This window comes from Prosopis cineraria, unplaced genomic scaffold, assembly GCF_029017545.1.
Source record: "Prosopis cineraria cultivar Desert tree isolate PC_DT_omini unplaced genomic scaffold, ASM2901754v1 PC6, whole genome shotgun sequence".
In the NCBI taxonomy this organism is placed as follows: Eukaryota; Viridiplantae; Streptophyta; class Magnoliopsida; order Fabales; family Fabaceae; genus Prosopis; species Prosopis cineraria.
The window spans coordinates 8,680,179-8,703,406 of NW_026555337.1; the positions used below are offsets into that span (position 1 = coordinate 8,680,179).

General features: G+C 28.1%; 1 protein-coding gene across 3 annotated transcripts; it reads left to right on the forward strand.

The window, feature by feature from the left end:
• Positions 1 to 7,073: 7,073 nt before the first annotated feature.
• Positions 7,074 to 9,095, forward strand: LOC129313682 (uncharacterized). Of its 3 annotated transcripts, none has more exons than XM_054956987.1 (2): positions 7,074 to 7,315; positions 8,074 to 9,095. In XM_054956987.1, exons 1-2 carry the CDS (start codon positions 7,303 to 7,305, stop codon positions 9,000 to 9,002), a joined length of 942 nt encoding a protein of 313 aa, XP_054812962.1. In that variant the 5' UTR covers positions 7,074 to 7,302; the 3' UTR covers positions 9,003 to 9,095. The 3 variants fall into 3 exon arrangements, with proteins under 3 accessions (XP_054812962.1, XP_054812963.1, XP_054812964.1); XM_054956988.1 differs by having other exon boundaries at positions 7,074 to 7,272; XM_054956989.1 differs by lacking the exon at positions 7,074 to 7,315 and adding an exon at positions 7,340 to 7,476.
• Positions 9,096 to 23,228: the final 14,133 nt, after the last annotated feature.

The following is a 23,228-nucleotide window of genomic DNA, read 5'->3' on the forward strand; positions in this document are numbered from 1 at the left end:
ATTCTTTAATTTTATATAAGATTTAATTTTATCCTTTAATTTTATAAAATATTTTTTAATCCTTTACTGCTATCATTTTTAATTTTAAATGATTATTTTTTATATAAATCATTGTTTTTTAAAAAATTAAAATCAATATGTTACATTTTAAAATATTTTGTCATATTTAAAAGTTTAATGTAAGATTTGTTGAGATAAAACTGACAGTATTAAAATTAAAAATATACTTTGTAAAGTTAAATGATTAAAATAAATATTGTATAAAATTAAATAACTAAATATTAATTTAATCATATTTTTATGAGCACAAGATTTTTTGACTAATGAGCCAATTTATCAAATTAAAGGAGCAATACATGTTCAATTGAACAATCCAAAATGATAAGATATTTTAAAACATTTTGGCTAAAATAAGATTTTACTTTTTAATATTATCCTTTTTATTATGTGCTTTATTTTTAATTTTTTTATAAATGGAGTGTTAAATAAAAAATAATTTAAAAATTTATAAAATTGGTAATAGGAATATCAAATATTAAATAATTATTCTTAAAAAACACTAGGATAATGACAATTGATATCTTTATTGCAAATATTGAAGTTTGAGTATTAAAATTTTACAATTTCAATTATAAAATTTTTTTAATATTATTTAAGTGTCCTTATTTATCATTCTCTCAAAAATACTTTGAATTGGTCATAAAAAATTATTTTATTCATGACATCAAAAAATTTTATTTTATTGAATTTATACAACTATGGGTAAATAAAAATAAAATTTTAAATTTATTGGCAAAAAGTAAAATTTTTAAGTAAAATATAATTTCATCTCATCTCAAAAAAGTTACAAACAATTTTGAGACAAACAGCATCATTTCATTATTATTTAATAGAGCATTTTTACTCACAAAAAATATAAAAGAATTTATTTAGGGGGCAGTTAAAAAACAGATTTTATATTTTAAAATACAAAAATAAATAGTTTTTAAGAGAGAAGTACTTTCCTTATTACTCTTCTTGCCCATAATAAAATCTTACGTAACCACTTTGGACAAAAAAGATATGTATCCCAAATAAGAGACTTATCTTAAAAAAACATAAATCAATAAGGTATCAAAAATTATTGATTATTAAGAAGTGATTTTGTCTGTTTATGTTTACCGATAATTTTTTTGGACAAATGCCCTATAGAATGTTGTAGTACGCGCGCCTATCTGGTTTTATGAGATAAAAAGAATTAATTGGTGCATTAACTTGTTAGACATGTCGTTATAATTTTTTTGTCACAAGTTTCTTTCGTTTAACCATCATTAATATTAATGATAAAATTTATATTATTAAAATATGGATCTTTTATAAATAAATGTTTATATTAAAATAGAAGCAAAGTTAACAGTTAGTAAATTTTTAGACAAGTATGAGTTTTAAATTTTACTTGGTTTCAATAATAAAATATAGTAAAATTACTTATAAATAAGACAAAAAATGTGATTATTTTGTCAACAAATTTAGTTATACCTTTTTTTTTGCCAAAAAAATATAATTATACCTATAATAATGTAATGTAGAGGACTTGTATTGAGGAAAAAGGAATGTGAAAATTAAGACTTATTTTCATATTAAAAATATACAGTATTTTTAGTTTTCAACATATAGTTAGTAATTCAGGTGAAAAAAGATAGTTAATGAGGTTTTTTTTTAAATACTCTTAACACTTAAAAAAAAAATCTATTGTAATGGTTACATAATAATTTTTTGTGTAAAATGATCTTTTTATTTTAAAAAAATCATAGCTTTTTAAAAATATATTTTTAGTTCTCTAATTTTAATATAAGATTTTATGTTGATTCCTTAATTTTATAAATATATTTTTAATCATTTAACTACAATACTATTAGTTTTAAATGATTGTTGTTTTATACTGATCATTATAATTTTTAAAAATAAACTTAATAAGCCAAGAATTAAAAACATTTTTATCAATATTTAGAAGTTTAATGTAAATTTTTTTCTTTGAAACTAAACGGTATTTGAGGTAAAAGATTAAAAATATATTTTTTTAAATTAAAGATTAAAATAAAATTTTATATAAATTTAAAAGACCTAAAAATATATTTTAGACCCACTATAAAATATGAATATTGTAGTGATTTTGCCTCAAAGCGCTATAACCCAATCACAATTTAAAAACATTTAACTAGTTTATTACAGATACAATGTTTGATAAATTTTTTATATTTTTAATAGGATAAGTATTTTAGGAGTTGAAAAGGTAGTTGAAAGAAAAGTATACGTTAATCATTAGATATATATAAAAAATTGCAAGACTATCCAGATATTATTGTCAAAAGTCATATACATTTGGCTATACGCCAAGATGGTATCCATAAATTGCAATTTTATTGAAGTTGAGCACTCTTATACCAATAATATTGTTTTTGAATTTTTAAGAATTTGACCTATTAAAGGTGTTCACAAGCTCAATTTTGAGAAAAAAATTGAACCATACTAGGCTAAGTAGTTCACTATACTTTGGGGATTTATTTGTTTTTTTTTTCTAATCAGTTTAGTTTAATTTTTAAGCAGTTTTATTTGGTTTGGTTTAGAATCTATAACAGGTTTGAACATTTGTTATGAGATATTCTTCATAATGTATAACATGTACTCCTATTCACTAATAAGTTTTAACTATTAATTAGTATTTTCAATGAAAACAATCTATTGAGTACATAAGAATATTTTTTAACAATTAAGTAGCATATTTAATTATTAAAATTCAATATATTATATTTAAAACACTTGATTATAAAATTAAAAAATTATCAAATAATTGTGATAACACTTAGCAAACTGTAACATATCTATACTAACGGTTTGCAAGTAACTATATTTGGGAAAGAAAAAACCTAGGCAAATATCTAAAAAAAGTATAATGAATAAGATAAGATTTAATTCAGTTTTATTCAAGTTTTTTTTTTAAATTAAAAATACCCGAATCACTCAATCACCAAAAAAGACATAAGCTATGTGTTATATATATATATATATATATATATAAGATTAGCACTTTCATTAATTACACAATAAATTTACAAAATATATAAGTGTTTTAATAAAGGGAGACACTTTGAGATTCAACCAACAAAATTAAATACTAATAGAGCTATTGACAACTGAATAAAAGAAATATAACTAATATGCTGTCATTTTTTGTTGTGAAAATTTCAACAGATCTTATATATTTAAATTTTTTATGTGAAATTTGTAAATAATTTCTTTTTTATTACAAGGTATTTATGAAAATAGAAGATAATTTTGCGCGGGTCATCCTCGTGAAGGCCAACCGGGAGGTAAAAAAATGTTAATTAAGATAATTATGATAAGAAAATTTTGAGTGAAAACAAACAATAATTTTTTTAAAATTATATAAATGATAATCTAGTCTATTAAAATATCCTTAAAATTCATTAAAATTTTTAAAAATTCTATGTCATAAATTCTAAACTAAAAATATTTATTTTTACTTTTATGGATAATTGGTGATTGATTGCTCAATCATAAGATTTTTAAATAAAATTATTAGTATAATTATGTATGGCTTTTAATATTTGAGAACTCGTATTTCAATGATAAATAAATTTAATAAAATATGAGTTCTTTTTTTACTCTTGCGATTCATAAAATAAAAATTATTATTTCTCAATAAAAATATGATTAGAACTTGTTATTTTGAGATAGAATTACATTTAATAAAGTTGTGATTTTTGCTTCAATTTTATGATTCATAGTACAAAAGTTGTTACTCTTTCTGTTAAAAAATGTAAGGCATTTTTTGAGAAGTTTTGTGTTCAAAAATGTAAAACATACAAACATTTTAATCTTTTGAGGTATAATTATTACCTTTTTTTCAAAAGTACCCTTATTGATAATGACTTTATATTTATTGTAGGATATTTAATAGGAATAAATATGAAAAGATAGGATTAGTTTAAAAGTAGATAACTATTTTATTGGGAAGTGAGATTCAATTAAAAATACTTTATATTTTTTAACAGAGGGGGTATGTTTTAAGCAAAAATTTTGATTATAGCTTATTATTCTTAATAAGAATAAAATGATCTTTTTATTTAAAATTTATTGATATAAAAGTTTCTTGAGATTTGAGTGAAATTATAGCATTTCTATGAACTATTCCCTTCATTATAAATATAAGGTATTTGTAATCTTTCGAGATATAATCATTACTTTTTTTGAGTACTCCTATTAATGAATGGGTTTATATTTATTATATGGTATTTAATAGAGATAAATATAAAAAGATATGATTAAAAATGTCTTATATTTTTTAACAGATGAAGCAAATTATTATTTATATAATTAAAAAAAATTATTATTATTTTTTTCAATTTTAAAAATAGGAGTGTAATGTTATTTTAAAAAGAAAAACTCAGAAGTGTTAAAAAAAAAATGAAAAGCGAGTTGCACGTAAAATGTGCGAAGGAGCCAGCCGGGAGCCGAAGAGGAAGGAGTCGAATGGCGAGACACGACATGATGGAAAGTGATTAAAGAAATACTAATTCAGTAATTTTACTTAAACTAAACTCCGGGATTCCGCCGCTACGTGATAAGGACGCTGATAAAGTACGTTGCACAGTCTGCTTTTGAAGACCTAACATGGACCGTTGGATGGTGTTGGGCACTGTGATTAGCGCAATAGATTGCCCCATATCGGACGGTCAAAGGAGTCAGAAATGATAGGGGGAGAGAGCGACCAATGAGGCAATGAATGAGCATTATGTACGACAGCAATTTTCCTGAGGCGGTGGATCGCACAAGTTTTGTAGCTGTACTCGTCTTTTTATTTCCTCCCATGGAAGGTCACTTTTACTTTCTCACTTGTCTAGCATGTATTAGCCATAGACCAAAAAAAACAAAAAAAACTATTAAATAACTCTAACCCCATTAATTTTAAATAATTATTTTTATATTAATTATTGGTTTTTAAAAAATAAATTTAATATGGCATCAATATTTGATAATATTTTATTAATATTTAAAAACAAAATATAAAATTTATAAGAATTTAAGTTATAACAGGCCATAAATATTGCAAATTTGCTTCCTTTTTATGTTTTTAAGTGTTAATTTTGTCCTCGCATTTTATTGTGTTCTGTCAAATGTTTTTTTTTCAACATTTCTCAATACCTTTCCTTAATATTAAAATTAAATATTAAAAATAAGTGAACAATTTTTATTTTTCAGTAATACTTGCAAGTATATCTCGCGCATGCATCAATATAAGATATATAATTTATATTAGATTAGATGTACTGTTCGTAAATTATATATAATACAAAATTAATGAATATAAATCATTTTCTTGAGGGGTCCACAAAATGGTCCACCATCTATTCATCTTCCAATTCCATTCTTCCTCCAAAATTCAAGTCACATCCGACCAAGGTCCATGAAATGTTTTGCATGCTTGAAGCTTGTATGTATCCTTTTCCATTATTTGACGTGTAGTTCAAATTTTAAGGCTTTTTTTTGGATAAAGGAAAGAGTAGAAGGAAGATAAGGAGAGAACAAAAATGGGATGAAAAACTATAAAAAAAAACAGTGAATTGTTTATTATATATTTTTAAGAGTTTTTTCTCCCTAATTTTCACTCCTCCCCATTTTTCTCTTCATCCAAGTGAAGGTCAAAGGAACATATCTCATGACAAGTTTAAAATTATACTTTAACACTATTAAATCTATAATTAACTCTCTTTAAGGCTCTCATGTCCTCCTAGGTGATAATATGTTCAAGGGGATAAAAATAATTGGCAAGATTAACCAATCAAATCCTCTATCTTACATTATTTTTCAATATTATCGTAGTTGATATTAAAATAAAAACAAGTTACACCCAAACTTGATAATGAATATTTTCATGTCAATTAATTTTAAACTTTAATTTGACTCTCGATTCAACTTTAGTTGAGCTCCGACATTTAATATTGATCATTTAATGATTAATTTAATTTTTATTGCTTTTATATATAATCATCCTCAATTTCTCATCACTTGCCACACAAGTATTTTGGAGCCAAGATTACGCAAGTTTGGCTGTGCGGTAGTGGGCCTTGTCCAACGTCAACGAATAGTCAAATATCATGAGTAGGTGTGTGCCTCTTGAAAATAATTGTTCCCATTACTTATGGAAGGGGACACTGAATGCAATAAGATCAATCCATCTTATATTTCTGTATTTATGATAGATTCTTGCCCATGACTAATTCAAAATTTTACAATAGTTAAGAATTGTCATCCGATAAAATAATCAATCAATCTAGTTTGACGATGAATCAATCCCGTTAACTTTTTAAGGAGATATTGTAATGTCAATTCAAAAAATGATTTATAATTGTAAATCAATTCCACCTATCCTTCAAACCTTGATAATTTATTATTTCTTTTTAGTGAAATATTTTTATAACATTGTCATTTTGAAGATCTTGTATTGTACATGTTATTTAATTTATTACCCATACGAATTTCAAATTTATAATCAACGGCATTTTTCTTTAATTTTTCCTGTAATATGGGAAAATTGTGGGAAAATACCCCAAAATATTGCAATAATGTAAAGTTTATTTGTTTCAACAATTGAGCCCCCCAATCTTTGTCATGCCCAAGTCAATCGCATAGTCACATGACACACTTAACAGAGTCCAGCCCACAAGTCCCTCTACTTAACTCTCACACAAATCAAGCACTATAATTATCTACCAGTACTAATTAAAATTTAGCCTCCAAATTAGAGGTCTATGGTTCAAAACCTTTTTTTTTTTTTTGGCTGTGGGTGTCTATGGTTCAGGCTTTGATAATGTGGCAGAAAAAAAAAGTAAGTTTGTTTTTGCGTTTAAATTTTTGTAAACAAAAATCAAATTTTACAGAAAATAACACCTCGACTTTTTTTGTACTCCGTTGTTTTCATGTAAAATAAAAATGTTAAAATTATAAAATCAAGGAGAATACACTTTGGACTCTAAATTGGCACGAAATCGGGAATTCACTCCATTTCGATTTAGTTTGGCTAATGGTGTTCAGGGCTTATTCTAATAGGGTATTTATCCTTGGAGGTCCCCGTCCAAATCGTGCTATAGTGTGAAAGAGTCCGAAGTCCAAAGTCCGATTCTTACCTTGTTCCGTTCGACGATTCCTTAATTAGGCACTTCTCCTTCATATTTCGCATACTGAAAGATTATTCGATACCGTAGAATCCAGGCAAGATTTGTTGGATTAAGCTGAACAGACATGACTGAACAAGGTTTTGCTGAAGCTTTGTTTCTACTTGTTTGAAGTCGGAGTCACCGTTTCTCTAATTTGCTAACTTTTGATGCGCTTTTCCTTTGACGTCGCTATCTGTTGATGATAAAGAATTTTCCTATCTTTCCGTGTATACCTGAAGTTCCGAGTTTAAATGCTCTTGTATGAATTTGTTGAATTCATTATTTTCGGCCAGTGATAGATTTTGTTTTGTCCGTTTGGAGTTTTCATTTTAAATGATTATACTTTCAATGATTTTTCTTGTTGATTCGTTAATTTAGGTTGGCCTTCTCCCTAAGCTGTACAAGCATATGGGCGCAAGTCATATTGCCTTAGTAGCTACTGGGAGAAGGTCAATCTAGAATTTCTTATGGAACTGAGCAATGGTCCGATGAACTCTGGTGGAAAATTGATTGAATTGTTTCAATAAATATTTTAATTTCAGAATTTGTGATTATACTTTATGACAAGAATCAATTTCAAGGGAGAAGTATTGTCACGTGGATCTAGTTAGTGGTTAGCATTTAGTAAAGCTGTTTGGCAATAATGGAATATTGAAGTTTGTTTGATGATTTGCATCCTAATAGCTTGACTAAATGAGGGACGTGATAGATATATGGTGTCCATGAATTGAGTATGTGTAGGGTCATATCTTCACTCATTACCATCTATCACTATATTTCTTGTCTGCTGTTTAAAACTTGCCTATATACAAAGCACCATCTTCATTTGCTAACATATTTCCCGGCAAACTTTCAGCCATGGATATCAACGATGGGGAGGATGAAGTTTCAGTTTCTTCTCCCATCCTAAATTCCATTGATTCTCAGGAGAAAGAAGTTCTTGCACCTGAAGATGTTGCCTGGGCTGATTCCTGCCTAATTGAAGATACTGATACTTTAGAAAGTACATGGAATCCTCTGAAAAATGCTTTACTTGAGATTATTAGTTCTTCAACAGAATCTTTTAACACTGATGGAGGAGCTGATATTGAGATTCTTCCCTCAACCAAGGAGAGCAAGAATACAGGGTTTGAAAGAATTGGTAATGATTTTTCCCGTGTCAGTAAGGCTGCTGAAAGAAGTACTGATAGTGTTCAGGACGACAATATGGATTACACACAGCCATCATCTTCCTTTGAGGAAAATCTAATGCCAGTTTCTGAAGGAACCATGCAAGCAAGTAACCTACATATTGACATGGAGCACTCTTCTGTGTCTTCTTCAACTTATAATGCTCTACCAATCAGTGTAGCAACTGCAAATACTGATGATATTCCGGACAATGAAAGGACTGAAACCCTGTCTTCTCTAGCCTTTCAGGGAAATCCTTTTCTGCCAACTTACAATGAAGACCTGAGAGTTAATGAAACCATGGATTCGGCACTTAATCTGGATTTATTAGCTCATGACATGGAGCAATCATCTGATGACATCTTCAAAATCTGGGATTTGAATATTCCAACAGAGGAAGACGAATTTGATAAACAGTTGAACAAAGCTTTGGCAACAAATTCCTTACGAATGACGCCATCATCTCTTGGTGATTCAGAGCAGTGGAAAGTTTCGGGGCAAGGATCAGCTGGTTATCTTGTTTCTTCTGATAATTCAGAGCAGTTGAATGTTTTGGAGCAAGGGCCACTTGATTATGTCATTGAAGGCTTCGCCGACATGTCTTTGAATAGCTAGTTAATTTTTTTTTTTTAGCACTCCCTATGAGATTCTTCTATGCCACTAAAATTATTGTACTGCAAATTTAACAAAATAAATTCCTTTTCTTCTTTTTGGCCTGCTGAATTGAAATATCTTTTCATCTGCATCAGTGATTAGGTTTTGAATGATTCCTTGAAAAGCCTAGGGCTCTATTGTCTTTTGCGTGTAACCCTCTGTGATCAATACATTGTCTTAACTGGGGTTGGCTGAAGAAATATGGATGGGATGATTAATGCAGAAATTAGGGACGATGAACACCGGAGTTCCGTTTGATTTCTGAGTTCTGTCTAAAAGCTGAATTGGTTCAGTTTGGTCTAGTCATTGGAGTCAAATTATAGTTATTTGTTAGATTAGTTTGAAGTCGTCCTTACCTCCAGAATCATGCTAAGTATAGTATATTTGCTGAAATAATACTCCTCCATATTCATTATATAGGTCTTTTAATGATTGGCGCAAAAAACAAAAAAAAGGTCTTTTAATGTTATTCTACACAGATTAAGAAATACAATAAATATGAAAAAGAAAATTAAGGTTAAGGTGTATTTATACTTTTAAACTATTTTTCAAAGGACATTCATTATCTGAAATTATTTATTATAATAATTTCACTCTCAAAATAATTAAAACTTAATGCGTATTTGGATTAAAAAATTTATATCTAAGATTATGATTTAATTGAGGGTAAGAGGAAAATCAATTAATGTAATGTGATTTATATATTGATATCTTTTTTTTTTAAGTCAGTTAGATAAACTGAAATTTGTTTAAATGATTTAATTTAAAATTTAATTGAGATGTTTAATGATAAAAAATATAAATTTTTTTGTAAATATTTTTTGACTAATTAATAAGTAAAAAAATCTTAAATATTCAATTATAAAAAGCTAAAATAAATTCATAAGTTACAAAATATTCAATTGATATAATCTATAAGTTGGAGGGAGAAGAATTTAGAGTCAATAATTTAGGCCAATCTCAACAGGCTAGCTTAAATTTACCCTAAAAAAGTTAAGATAAGTTTAACTGTATGAGTTTTTTTTAAAAAAATAGGATACTTTAAGCCTGGCAGTTGAAATTACCAGCTCTATATGTATATAGAGTTGGTAATTTAGGCCAAGCCCAATGGGCTTGCCTGTACTTGCTTGTACCTACTTAAAAAAAGTTATAACCGAACTTGTCAATATGAGTTTTTAAAAATGTATGATATTTTAAACTTGATCCCAATAAGCCCAGCACGCCTGCTTGAATTATTGGCTCTACAAGAATTGACATGAATGAACAAGAAAAATTATGAATTGATATACATGGGTTAAGCCATATTCTAATAGTGCCAAACTAATTTTCTTCTTATTCTTTTTTTTTTTACTCTCATTCAATCAATAATCATCTTAACATATCAAATCGTCCCAAAATTTTTAAAAAGAAAATCATAACATGATTAAAAATAAAAATTTAACATTAAAGGAAGACTTGAGTTTTCACGATCAAGGTTAACTTGTTACGGCGGTACAAGTCAAAAAGTTATCTGTAACATCCTGATTTTTATATAATAAAGAAATTGTGAAATTTAGGTTTTGAGGAAAAAATGATAATAATAGGAATTTATATTATTTGAGGTTATTTAGAAATGATATTATGGTTAGGTATTTAATTATAAATTTAAAAATTTAAATTTAAAATTACATAAGTAATATTTAGTTAAGATATAATACATAAATAATTTTTTTTATGTGTGTTAAAAAAAAAGAGAAGGTAGAAGAAACAAAAAAAAAGGGGTGGAAGGTTGTTATTTTTAAGTCCCACATTGGTTAGATGAGGGAAGAGAAGAGGTGCCTTCATGTATAAAAAGGAGGGGGTGTGTGCATTAGGAAGCATGAGAGGCTAAGATGCAATTTAGAGGAAATTGCAACTTTTGGCCCAAAGGTTTGAATAATTAAATTCAAACCTATAGTTTTTTTTAATATAATTTTTGGACTACAATCCCATTTTTATATTATTTTTCTCTCTTCCTCTCACGTTGCTCAGCGTTTTCTCACAAGGGAGATTATTTTCTTTTTCTTCAGGTATGTTCTAACTTTCCTGTTTAGATTAGCATTTAAAAATTTATTTAATTACAAAATTAATTTTATAGTTATTTTCTAAATAATATTAGCTTTTTAGTGATATGATTATTTTGTAAGATAGAGTAAATATTCTGATTATAATTTTTCTATAGGATAGTTAATCTGATGATATGATGTATTAAAAATATAAGTTAAAACTCTTAGAGATATAATAAATATTATAGAATATTTTCTTGAGGTTGAAACTCATGTTTAAGAATTTTTGAGTAAAAATCTAGATCTATATGGTGGAATTTATGTGGAATCTGAGATGTAGGGATGAACCTCTGGTTATTAAATATTTATTTAAGTATGAATAGGTATTTTTGAGGTTATAGAAAAGTGATTTGAGGCTTCAGGATAATTCTAAAATTTTTAATTTATTTTTGAGCAAATTTTTAGAATATAGAAGGATGAAATTGTGATACTAGAAGTAATTTGAGGCTTAAAAATAGTTTATTAGGGTACGAGAATTTTAGAAAAGAATTTGGGAAGTTAAATGAGGCATAAATCTTAAATTAGTGTTAATATGGATTATAGATCTAAGACTTTCTAACTCTTTAAATTAGAGTTATGTATTTTAATGTAAAATTAATACATAGTATTATGAAATAACTATGTAGATTTTGACAAAGATAGTGGTGAAAGAGGAGTTGTGAAGGGGAACTTGTTATTCAAGACACAAGGTAAACATTATTAATGTGTTGTGATGGGTGTGTTTGTGAATGGTTATGTGTTGCTTTATTGTTTGAAAAAATTATGAATTATTAAAAATAAATACTGTATATACTTGTTTGAAATTATTGCCAAGTGGGTTAAAAATTTATTTTTTGTTTATCATGATGAGATATTATTGTTCGGATATATTCCTGTTTGGATATTTGAATGATGCATGACTTGTCAGGGTATTTTAATGTATGGTGTTAATGGGAATTTCTGTTCGGTTAATTATTACCAAGTGGTAAGCCCTCATTGGACCCAATGAGTGGCGTGTCGCTTGGTCCAACTCACCTTTGGCCGGATGATTTGGCGTCCGAGCATGGCGAAAGGAGGATATAAGGTGCAGTCATGCAAATTAAATACTTGTTCGGTTTATTTGAAAATATTGTTCGGTTAAATGTTTTGTGTGCCCACTTAGCAATCGCATGATTAGTTACATCCGCACGCATCATTACATATTAATTTTTGGTTACTGGGACTTTTAAGTCTCATTCCCGTGGTTAATATTTTTATAGAAGCGAGTCTGGCCGAGAAAGCACCAGAGGTGTAACTATGATGTATGAGACACCATCTTTTACGTTGCCTCTTATTTTGAATTATACAATGTATCTTGTGCCAACTTAGGACATATCTTCTTTGTGGAGCATATAAACTCTAATCCTTTTTATTAAATGCATTTATATATTCAAGAGGATTATGTCTGTCCCTTTTAATTTTTGACTTGATTTGAATAACATGTTATGAGGATCATGTCTGTCCCTCATGGTTCTAATTACTTTTTTGAGATATTTTAAGACCTGTGGTATATTGTCTTGGATGTATCATGATAAAAAAATTTTCTACCATGATAATGGTTTTAATAATTTGCGAAAAATCAGTTTGTATTTTTGAGGGTGTTACATTATCCTAAGGGTGGAGTTGTGTGGAATTGGGAAGGAGTGTGGAAGGAAGTAGATGGATCCTCATGTAAAAGCATTAAGGCCCCGTTTGGTAGCTTGGAATCATGGAGAAAGAAATGGAATTAGACATGAAATCTATTAACATGTGTGTTTGGTATGCAATAATTATGATTCTTTGGAATCAGGATTCAAGGAAATTTGGCAGAATCCAATTCCATCACATGCATCATGGAATCCAATTCCATGGTTCCCTTTCTCCAGTTTGCCCCTTCTCTCTCCTCCAATATAATTTTTTTTAATTTTAAAAAGGACACTTTAGTCTTTTCTTATTTTAAGTACTTATATTTTATTAAAATTATATCAGGATTCCATCATCATACCAAACACACTTTTAAATCCAATTCTATTCTAATTCCGATTTCAATTCCATTAAAAACTCTTCCATCATATCAAACATGGCCTAAATGTTCTCCAATGTCTATTATCTTGTCAATGCTCGTCATAAAAGCTACCCCATCCAACCTTATGAAAAACGTTCATTTGCATCTTAACTTTAGTTAAATATTTTTTTGTCATCCAAATATGATTATTTGAACTTTTAATATCTCAACTTAAATTTGAGTCATCTCAATTTAAACTATGATGTTATGCAAACGCACATAGTATGTTTGTTTTTTATGTCAAATATTTTGATGCTAACCATTAAAAATATTAATTAAGACTTAAGTTTAACTAAAAATATTACTTATCATGCTAAGTGGAACCTATTTTAAAATCACCCTTCATGGTTCAACTTCTTAGATATATTTCTTTCTTTCTCCTTTTTTAAATAAGAGGCATTTTTAAAAATTTATATCTTCTTTTTTGAAAAATTAAGATTACACACTGTATTTAATTGGCATTATTAGTATTCCTTAGTTTAGCCAAAAATATAAAATCTGCTCATCATTTAATTGCGTTGGAATATATGTAGTATAAGAGCAATGCTTTTCCGTGTAAAAAAACTAGCTAGCATGTCGCTCCGTTATAAAAAAGAAAAAAAGCTGGGGGTGTAGCAGTACAGTAAAAAAAAAACAGCAAATACGCAAAAGTGAGTCTGGTCTCAACTTTGGCCCAAAAAAAAAAAAAAATCTGGTCTCAACAAACCACCCCATTTTTACACCTAAGAGATAAAAAATTATATCATGTAATTTAAAAAAAATTATTTAATTACAATAATTATATCTGAAAATAAAAAAATTAAATTAAAATATTTTATGTTAATCAATATAAATATATGTTAATTATTTATTGTTAATGTAAATTATGAGGAGAGATTTAAAAAATGTATAACAAATGTTTATTAAAATGGATAATTTTGCTTATGAAAAAAAAAAAGAATACTATATAGTACATTGTGGGAGATATATATGATAGTAATTCAGTTCAACTTCTGTAGTGGAAAGTTTGCCTTAAAATGTGTGGATATTACAATTTACACGTATAAAGGACATCTGAAAAAATTGGAATGATGCAGGGAAAACTTGGCATGCATGAACCGATGACACATAAATGAAGAAAAAAAGAATGATGGACGGATCACACAGGCATTGAAGAAAGTGACAAATCTTATTTAATAACAGCACCAACAATTCTCAGGGGGAGTGTTATTTAACCTTGGATGAAACTATGCAACAGTGTTACAGTAGTAATAGCAAACACAATGATAATACTGGGCAATAAGGTCGCAATTTCCGTAGTTGCCGTACCCAGGATGTTTCTTTTTGCAAACATCGTCGCAGTCCCAGATATCGCATCCCAGGTTAGGGTCTACTTCTTTACAGTTTGTCTTCGTTTCGCTTGATCCCCACACTATCGTCCCTGCGATTAATATTCAATCAGTCCATTCATTGTTTAATAATTCATGTTCGCTGATGAGATTCAAAGGAATGAAGAAGAAAATAAAATCACGATCCAACCTGAGACAATGAGAAGCAGCACCAACATGTTGGTGAAGGAAATAGTCTTAGCAGCCATGTCCAGGAAGCAACTAACACGTGTGACCCTCCGGCCTGTACTGCGTAGTCTCAGATTTTAGGTTTCTTGTCCAGAGATCAGAGAGGGATATATATATACAGCTGAGACTAGAGAGAGATCAGTGCGCTACTTGCAATTAATGCTATGCTTTAATTAGAATCATTCTTATTTTTGGTTAGTGTTTCTTTCTTGTTAAATTGTATATAACTTTTTTTAAATTCTCGGTGACATAAATAATCTTTTTTAGTTTCTTTAAAAAAATTTTATATCGGCTTTAAATTTATAAAAAATATTTTTGTTGTTGTTATAAGTGGTTTATTCTTATTTATTATTGTCATTTTTATCAAACAACCCAGCAGTATCCATATGTTATGTTGTATTGTACTATTATTATGTATATTGTTTTTTTTTTGGCTAAAAAATAAGTCCATTTTATTAAAATCAAAAAAGAGAATTACACACACTAATCAACAAAGCAAAGAAAGAAAGCAATAAGGCCTAGAAGTACAACCTAACAAAGAGAAAGAACAGCAGGGAAAAAAAAAAAACCAAACTAATACAACCTACCCAACTAACCTAGATCAGCCTATACCCGCGCGAACATGCGGAATGGCCATAGAAATACCACCAGACATTGCAATCTGAGAAGAATAATGAAGCTCACTAATTCGAGACTAATCAAACAAGATCTTCACCAAACCAGAAGCATTAGTGTCATCTACATCTTTGCCAACCAAACCAACAATGGAGGATGGGACCACAACCAGCCAACCAGGCTGCAACATCCTCCTTGAACCCATAGCTGCTAGAGCATCAGCAGCTTCATTCCCCTGTCTTGCAACAAGAGAAAAAGAAATATTCCACAAAGAATGTTTCTGACAGATAAGCTCCTGTAACAGATCTTTGCTCTGCCACTCACAACCAGCCACCTGATCAAATAATATTCTCTTATATAATTCCTCACAATCCATCTCAAAACAAACATGCCAATCAGCCACTTTATCACGAAAACCCATGGCTTCCTTCAAGGCCATACATTCTGCAGTAAAGGGAGTCTCAGCAATAACATAATGACATGCATATCTCTACAGATCCCGCCTACACCAGCACAAGGAGGATTAGCCTTGAAAGCACCATCTACATTAAATTTGACATGTCCTTCCCAAGGAGGTACTCATTTAGCAAATCTTTTCCCAACTTCAATTGATAAACCCTTCAAAGTACTGCTATCATTCTGTTTAACACCCTAGAAGTCCTTCACTTGCACCTGCACCATCCTTATAACAAAATCAGCACTCACTTTTTCTCCTCCAAACACCCAATTGTATCTGCTTTTCCAAATCCACCAGCACATGGTAACCAAAACAGCTTTGCCATATTCATTAATGTTGTTATTACCAATCAACATCTCCTCTAGCCATTGTTGAACCCGACCCATTCCAATACCTTGAAGTTGCAGACCAAGTACACAGCCAAACCAACACTTATTAGTCCAAGAACATAAGAAGAGCATATGCTCAACAGACTCCTCATGTTCACCGCAGATAGGACAGGTAGCATCTCTGGCACAATGTCTTCTAAATAAATTTGCTTTTACTGCAACAGCTCCATTAATTAGACGCCAAAGAAAATGTTGAATTTTAGGTACAACATATGCCGTTATGCTAGTAGCCTAGTCGCTTAATGGCATGAAAGATGGAACTTCTTTTTTAAATGGGACGTTAGTAGTTTGATATTTTAAATAATTAACGAATTTCATTTGTAAATTAATCTTTTAAAAGTTAAAAAAATGAGATGAAAGTAGCAAATCACTAGAAGTGATAATGTATTGGACAAGTTTTTTTCTTTTCTAATTAGCAAATTTTATTTGTAAATTCTTGTTTTGAAGTCATAAATCATAATATGAGAGTAGCAAACTTTAAAGTCAATTCGCTTCAGAAGCTTTAGTCGTTATTTCAAATTTTCATATCTTCCAAGTCTTATTTGAGTTTAATTCAATATTTTGGTCTTTTAATGAATGTATTCCTTGGGCTCGTTCTAACCATGTCTTTAAAAAAATGTCCAGCACACGCATTATAATGACGAGCACGACAACTATGACAAGCAAACTAAGTTTTGGGCCGACCTTTGATTTTTTTGGGCTGAACTTATAACATAGTAGGCCCAATTATGTCAAAGCTGGCAGGAACATGCGGAAGAGACCGAACAAACCAGCAGTTCAGTTTAATGAATTTAAATTTAATTATTATAAAAAAATTAAATTTAATTTAAGAAAGACAAATCAATAGTATTTTTTTTTGCGTGCTCCCAATTTTTTCTCACTCAAAAAATATATTTATTTTTTTAAAAAAATGCAAGAAGAAAATTGAGGTTCATTTCACGAGGGGAAAATATGATCAATGGACTAATGGTGCACAAATTCTTGCACGGATATTCATATCTTGTGCACAACATTATTCATATTTTGTCTGATAAAAACTTAGCATGTTAGATTATTATAAGTATTAATTAATTTGGTCACAAATGCTAATGGAGAGAGAGAAAGATAAGAAATTAAAGAGGCACAGTATTTCAAAAATAAAGTTATTGAAAATAATGGCATATAAATTTTATTTAATTGAACTGATACAAATTTATTTTTTTTATTGAATATAATATGGATGATGTGGCGGTGCACTTAGTCCTTACAAAAATTTCTCCAATGGTACATATGCATGTCTATACTCAAAAAATTAACATTAAACTAGTCAAAACAACAGTTCAAATAATTTAATTGAATTGTGATCAACCAGTCATGGATATATTGATATATTTTAAAAATTATATATTTAAAATAAAACTGAATTTTTAAATTTCAAACATAATAATGTATAATAAAAAATAATGTCCTTCAATATTCCATATTTTTATCCTAAATATATATACTTATTTCATAATTTATAACTAAAAAATATATGTATATATACATATTTCAAACATATTTATTGTATATATATTTTTTTTTCATTTTTCAATACTTATTATAGATGTGTATAAATTGTAAATTATAAATATGGTTTAAAATTTTTCAATAAAAACTAATATGATCAATTCACCCACCTGTTCTCCTAGTTTAAAATTGTTTCAATCAGTTCAAATTGAATAGTTTTCTTATGTGTTTGGATTGAGGTTGGAACCCAGTTTTACCAGTCGAACCAACTAATCTACTTCAATTCTTATAACACTGAATCACTTATACATATTGAAGTGATCTAAATGATTATAATAAATCTTCTTGATAGAAAGGTTGCTTTTGAAGTACAACACTTACACACACACATGAGGTGCGTGTGCATTGTCTCTCTCAATTCCCTCACCCTCTCTTGTGCAAATATTTAAAAGAAAAGAACATGGAGGTGATGATTAAGGAAAACAATTGTAGTAGCAGACACAGTGAAAATAGGGTCCGACTTCATCGCAAAGGCCAAATGCATTTTTACCATGTTTCTCTTGGCATTCATTCTCACACACTATCATTTCGCATCCTGGATCTGGATCCACGTCTTTACACTTGTATGCTTTGCCCCACTGTGCCATCATCGTCACTCCACCAATCACTTTAATTAATTAATAATAACCCAATTTCAATTCCATAGTCGTCTACTTATTAACTGACTAAGATACAAAATAGCAAGAAAATTAATGTACCTGAGACAATCAGAACAAGGACGACCATGTTTGTGAAGGAGCAAGTCGTAGCACCCATCTTTATGCACCAAAATCACATGTAGTATTGATATCTGTTGCTCTTCAGAATTTATTTGGGATGGTGGAGATGTGTATATCTATTGATGAGATTACGTGCTGAAATACCTCAGCTTTAGATTCTTTCTAGTTATAATTTTTATTCTTTTCCAACAATAATAATATCAATATGTGATTTTCAAAGAGTTCACCTACCTAGCCAACAAAACAAGAGTATTGCACAATTTAAAAAGCACTTAGAAATATAAAATCTATCAACAAAGTTTTTACATGGAATCTAAAAATAACTCGCGCTTTTATGTGGTATGGAATCAATTATTACAAACTATGCATCTTAAATTTTCTTCATTCTTTTACACACACATTGTTGAAGTTTTAGTTAAAAAGAAGTTCCAAGTTGCTCAAAATAAATGAAGTCTTTTTATTTATGGGAACTTTAACTATTATCGTGTCCGTCCCTTTTTATCCTTTTATTCTTATTAAATATTAAAAATGTTGTTAACTGGTAGAGTATTTTATTTTTAAAGTATTTATATTTAATATAAATAAGATTGAAAACTCCTTAAACTTTTACATGAAATATGTTTAACAAAGGTGAAAAAGTTGTGATAAAGAGTCAATTACATGCTTTTAAAAATAAGACAAAATTTTTTTTCTCTTTATCCGGAAATAGTAGATCGTAAAGAGAATGGACTTACCAAGATAATAACATCTGGCTAACACACGCATCATGCATCATACATGTATTAGGTGGCGCCTAGCTACTTAATTATATTTGTAGACAATTTCAGATGCCATGGATTTTGCTTAAAATTGTTTAACCCTATTGTTTTTTATATAAACAAATGAATGGTTAAAATGCAGTCATGTATGATTACATAGGATACGGGTACATTCTGACTTGTATATGACCAGATTCCGACTATCATTTTTCTTGCAACTTTTTCTTTCAGAAAATTTCAATTAAGGATTATTAATGAGTTTTTAAAAAGATTTATAACTTTAGTTTAGTTTAAGAGGATTGAAGTGGAAATAATTTTAATGATAAAAAAATTAAAATACATTTTACTTGTTAATTTCATCTGAGATGCAAAATCATTAATTATTAACTTTTTATTTCATTTGTTAATTTCTTAATATAAATTGTAAATTATATTAGTTTATCAGACAAGTAGCAATATTAATTGTTAATTTACTAATGTTATTTGTTAATTTATTAATATCAGTTATAAATTATAAAACACATCGATAATTTTCAACTGATGTTAGTAAATTAATAAGTAAAGTTTGCTATTTAACAATTGATGTTACTTCTTGTAATTGAATAACTAATATTCAAGTTTTGTATTATTATTAATACATCAATTCATGTAATCTAAAATTCATATCAATAACTTAATAAGTAGAGTAAAAAAAGTAACAATTAATGATTCTACATCGCAAACAAAATTAACAAAGAAAAGATACTTTTCTTTCTTCATCATTGAAATTATTTTTACTTTAGCCTTCTTAAACTAAGCTAAAATTCTAAAATTTTTTAAAATCTACTAATAATTAAATTACATTCATAGTTTTTAGTTGAAATTCTCCTGATTTCTTTTGTGCTCATACGCATCTCACATAGCAGTGTTAAATTACTCTTTTAATTTATTAATTTAATCTCAAATTTTATTTATCTTTGATTTGAGCCTCTCAACATCTTTTTCAGATTTTAATTTTTTATTCCTTGACTTTATTTAGTCTCTTAATTTTGTCTTGGATTCTTAATTTGCATTGTGCAATGTATTCGTTAACAAACATGATCACTTTAATTTTCAATATTAATTTTCATAATCAAGCATTAAATTAAAATTTTGCATTAGGAAGCTAGGTGCGTGGGATGTGGATTCTCTTCATATTTTCTTTCAATGCATTATTACTCCTTACCCAATCTCAACCATTCATTTAATTATTATTTTGATTTCATGGTGTGAGATTACAAATTATGATATTAAAATAAAAATATTATTCACTATGCTCACTTAAATACTTTTAAAAATAAGATCATAATGTTTATTAATGATAACCATTAAATGAGTGATATATTTATTTTAATGCCATAATTAGCAATATTATACCATTAAACCAAATCAATAATTGTGAATGGTTGAAATGGGATATGAAAAAAAAAATATTGAGAGAGAGTACAAAAATGATCTAAATGCTCAATGAATCTATTAGATTTGAAATAATATATAATTGTAAATAGACCCAAACTCAACAAGCCAAGCTTGAACAAACTTAAAAAATTTCAGGGTTGAGCTTGAAAGTTTAACAAATTTTCATTTCTTCAAGCTTATTTGAGACAACCAAACTCCATTGTACTTGGCCGGATTGAAATTCTTTTTACATTATTAATAAAATAAAATAAAAATAAAGTAAAAATTAAAAATATTATTTTTTAAGATAAAAATTGAAATTGACTGAAAAATAAAATAATATTCAACAACTTAGATATTTAAATCAATTCAAATGAGCCCGAAAGCTTGAAGTATTAGGATTAACTATATGAATTTTTTTATATGTTTGCGTATTTTAAACAATATCCAAATAAACTTGAATTACTATGCTGGATTGCAAATTGCACACGTGCGACCATGCCTGGTTCTTTTATCACATGTAATTAATTAATTATTTGTATGGGATAGGAATTGCGTATTAAGCCTCACTTGTTTTCTAAATGAGTCACAGATATTTATTAAGGTTAAAATAGATCTCGCAACTCAGAGAACGCTGTAAAAATACTCAAAAATTACCAATTAATGTAATATTTCTTGTCACTAATGCTATATTTAGCATAGATAAAAGAGGTAGATAAAAAAGATGAAAAGAATATTGCGTATTTCTTGACATATACGGTGCACACTATTTATTTTTTTGGTAGGATGGTGCGCACTATTTAGGTTGTTATGAAATTGATGATTCCCTCCAAAGTGGGCTTCCTTCACCTGGCCCATTTAAAAAAATAACATTTGGTGTCAAGCACAAATTTGCCGGTAATAAAGATTATCTCACTCGAAAAGGTGGACGATGGATCACTTTCAACTAATTTGTTATATATACCAGAGTTGCAATTCGAATCCCAACTACTTCGTTTTTTTTTTTAATCTTTACCTGAAAGGGAAAAATATCATTAAACAAATGCAAAATAACAAAGTTCAAAGCCATAAGCTAGTGACAGAGACAAAGCATTACAAAAGAAATAAAAGCTCATTAGGCAATCCCCTCATGATCATGTTCTGGAGCAAGTTGCAGCAAGTAGTTCTAATGAGAGCTTGAGTCGTAGAAGAGCAAAGCAGAAAGAGGGAGTGAAGGTTCAAGAACCCAGCTCGATGGTTCCGCTCTTTTTGAAATAGAGGCAACGAAGAACTGGCTGGAGGGCTCAAACCCCATCAATAATAAATATAGCTGCCCAGCACCACAAGTCAACCCTAACAAAAAAGATTACAGTTATTTTTGTGTTCTTTCTGTTAAAACATATAATATCTTTTTAAGTGAATCTCACCTCAATAAATCACTTGTTTAAGTCCTGTATAAGAGAAATTATTACTTGTTATTTTATTTTATTTACAAATCATATATTTTAATAAATATTTATTATAATTTTCTTAAATTACCCCTTATTAACTCATAATTTTCATTCACAAAAAACAATTAATGCAACCTTATTTTGATTAAATACAAGTGTATTTTAATCTATTTTTTTATTTTCAGATACAATTATTATAGTTAATTAATTTTTTTAAATTATATGATTCAATTATTTTCTCTTACATATAGAAAGAGGGGAAGTGATTAATTATTTTTAAACTAACACTATTCTTTTATATTTATCCTTATTTAATAGAGTGCTTTACTTTAAAATAAAAGATTAATGAATATCCTAAACCTTAACTCTTAAAATGTGTAAAAACTTTTCTTAACTTTTAAATTTTGAACATCTAAAACGTCATTGTTAAGTCAAAAAAAAATGATGGTTACTTTTATAGTTTTAGGGCTTAGTCATACATTAATGTGACACTCATATTGACCATTAAAAATAATAATTGTTTTTTCCAACTTAGTGACGGAGTTTCAGGTGCTTGGAATTTAGAAGTTGAGAGAAGTTTTCGTATGTTTTAAGAATTCAGAGTTCAAGATATTATTTACGCAATAATTTAGGGTCTAGAATGCTCATTAATCCTAAAATAATATAAAGTAATTTATTTATTATAAATACTTTTTTCTCAAAAAAAAAAAACACATTAATAACACCTTCAAATACTTAAAATGCCTTACTCCTCTAATTTTATCTATAAGTCACTTTCAATATATTTCATCGAAATAAAACAAATTTAAAACTCATTAACTATATTTAGAAAGTTAATATTTTTTAACTTTACTGCTATTAAAAATACATACTTTAATCATATATTTTTTCTTTCTAACATTCAATATAAGTTAAATGAAAAAATTTGCGATACAAATTTAATGAGATAACCAATAAATAGGATAAAAAAAAACTTCTCTTCCTGCCCTAAAAATAAAATCAGACGGAGTATATTTTAATTGAATGTCAAATTCTTAAAAAAATATTTTATATTTTTTAACAGGTGAATTACATTGCTTTTAGATTTATTTATTTATTTATTTTGGCTAGCACTTTTGGATTTAGATACATGTAAAAAGACAGCATATATATA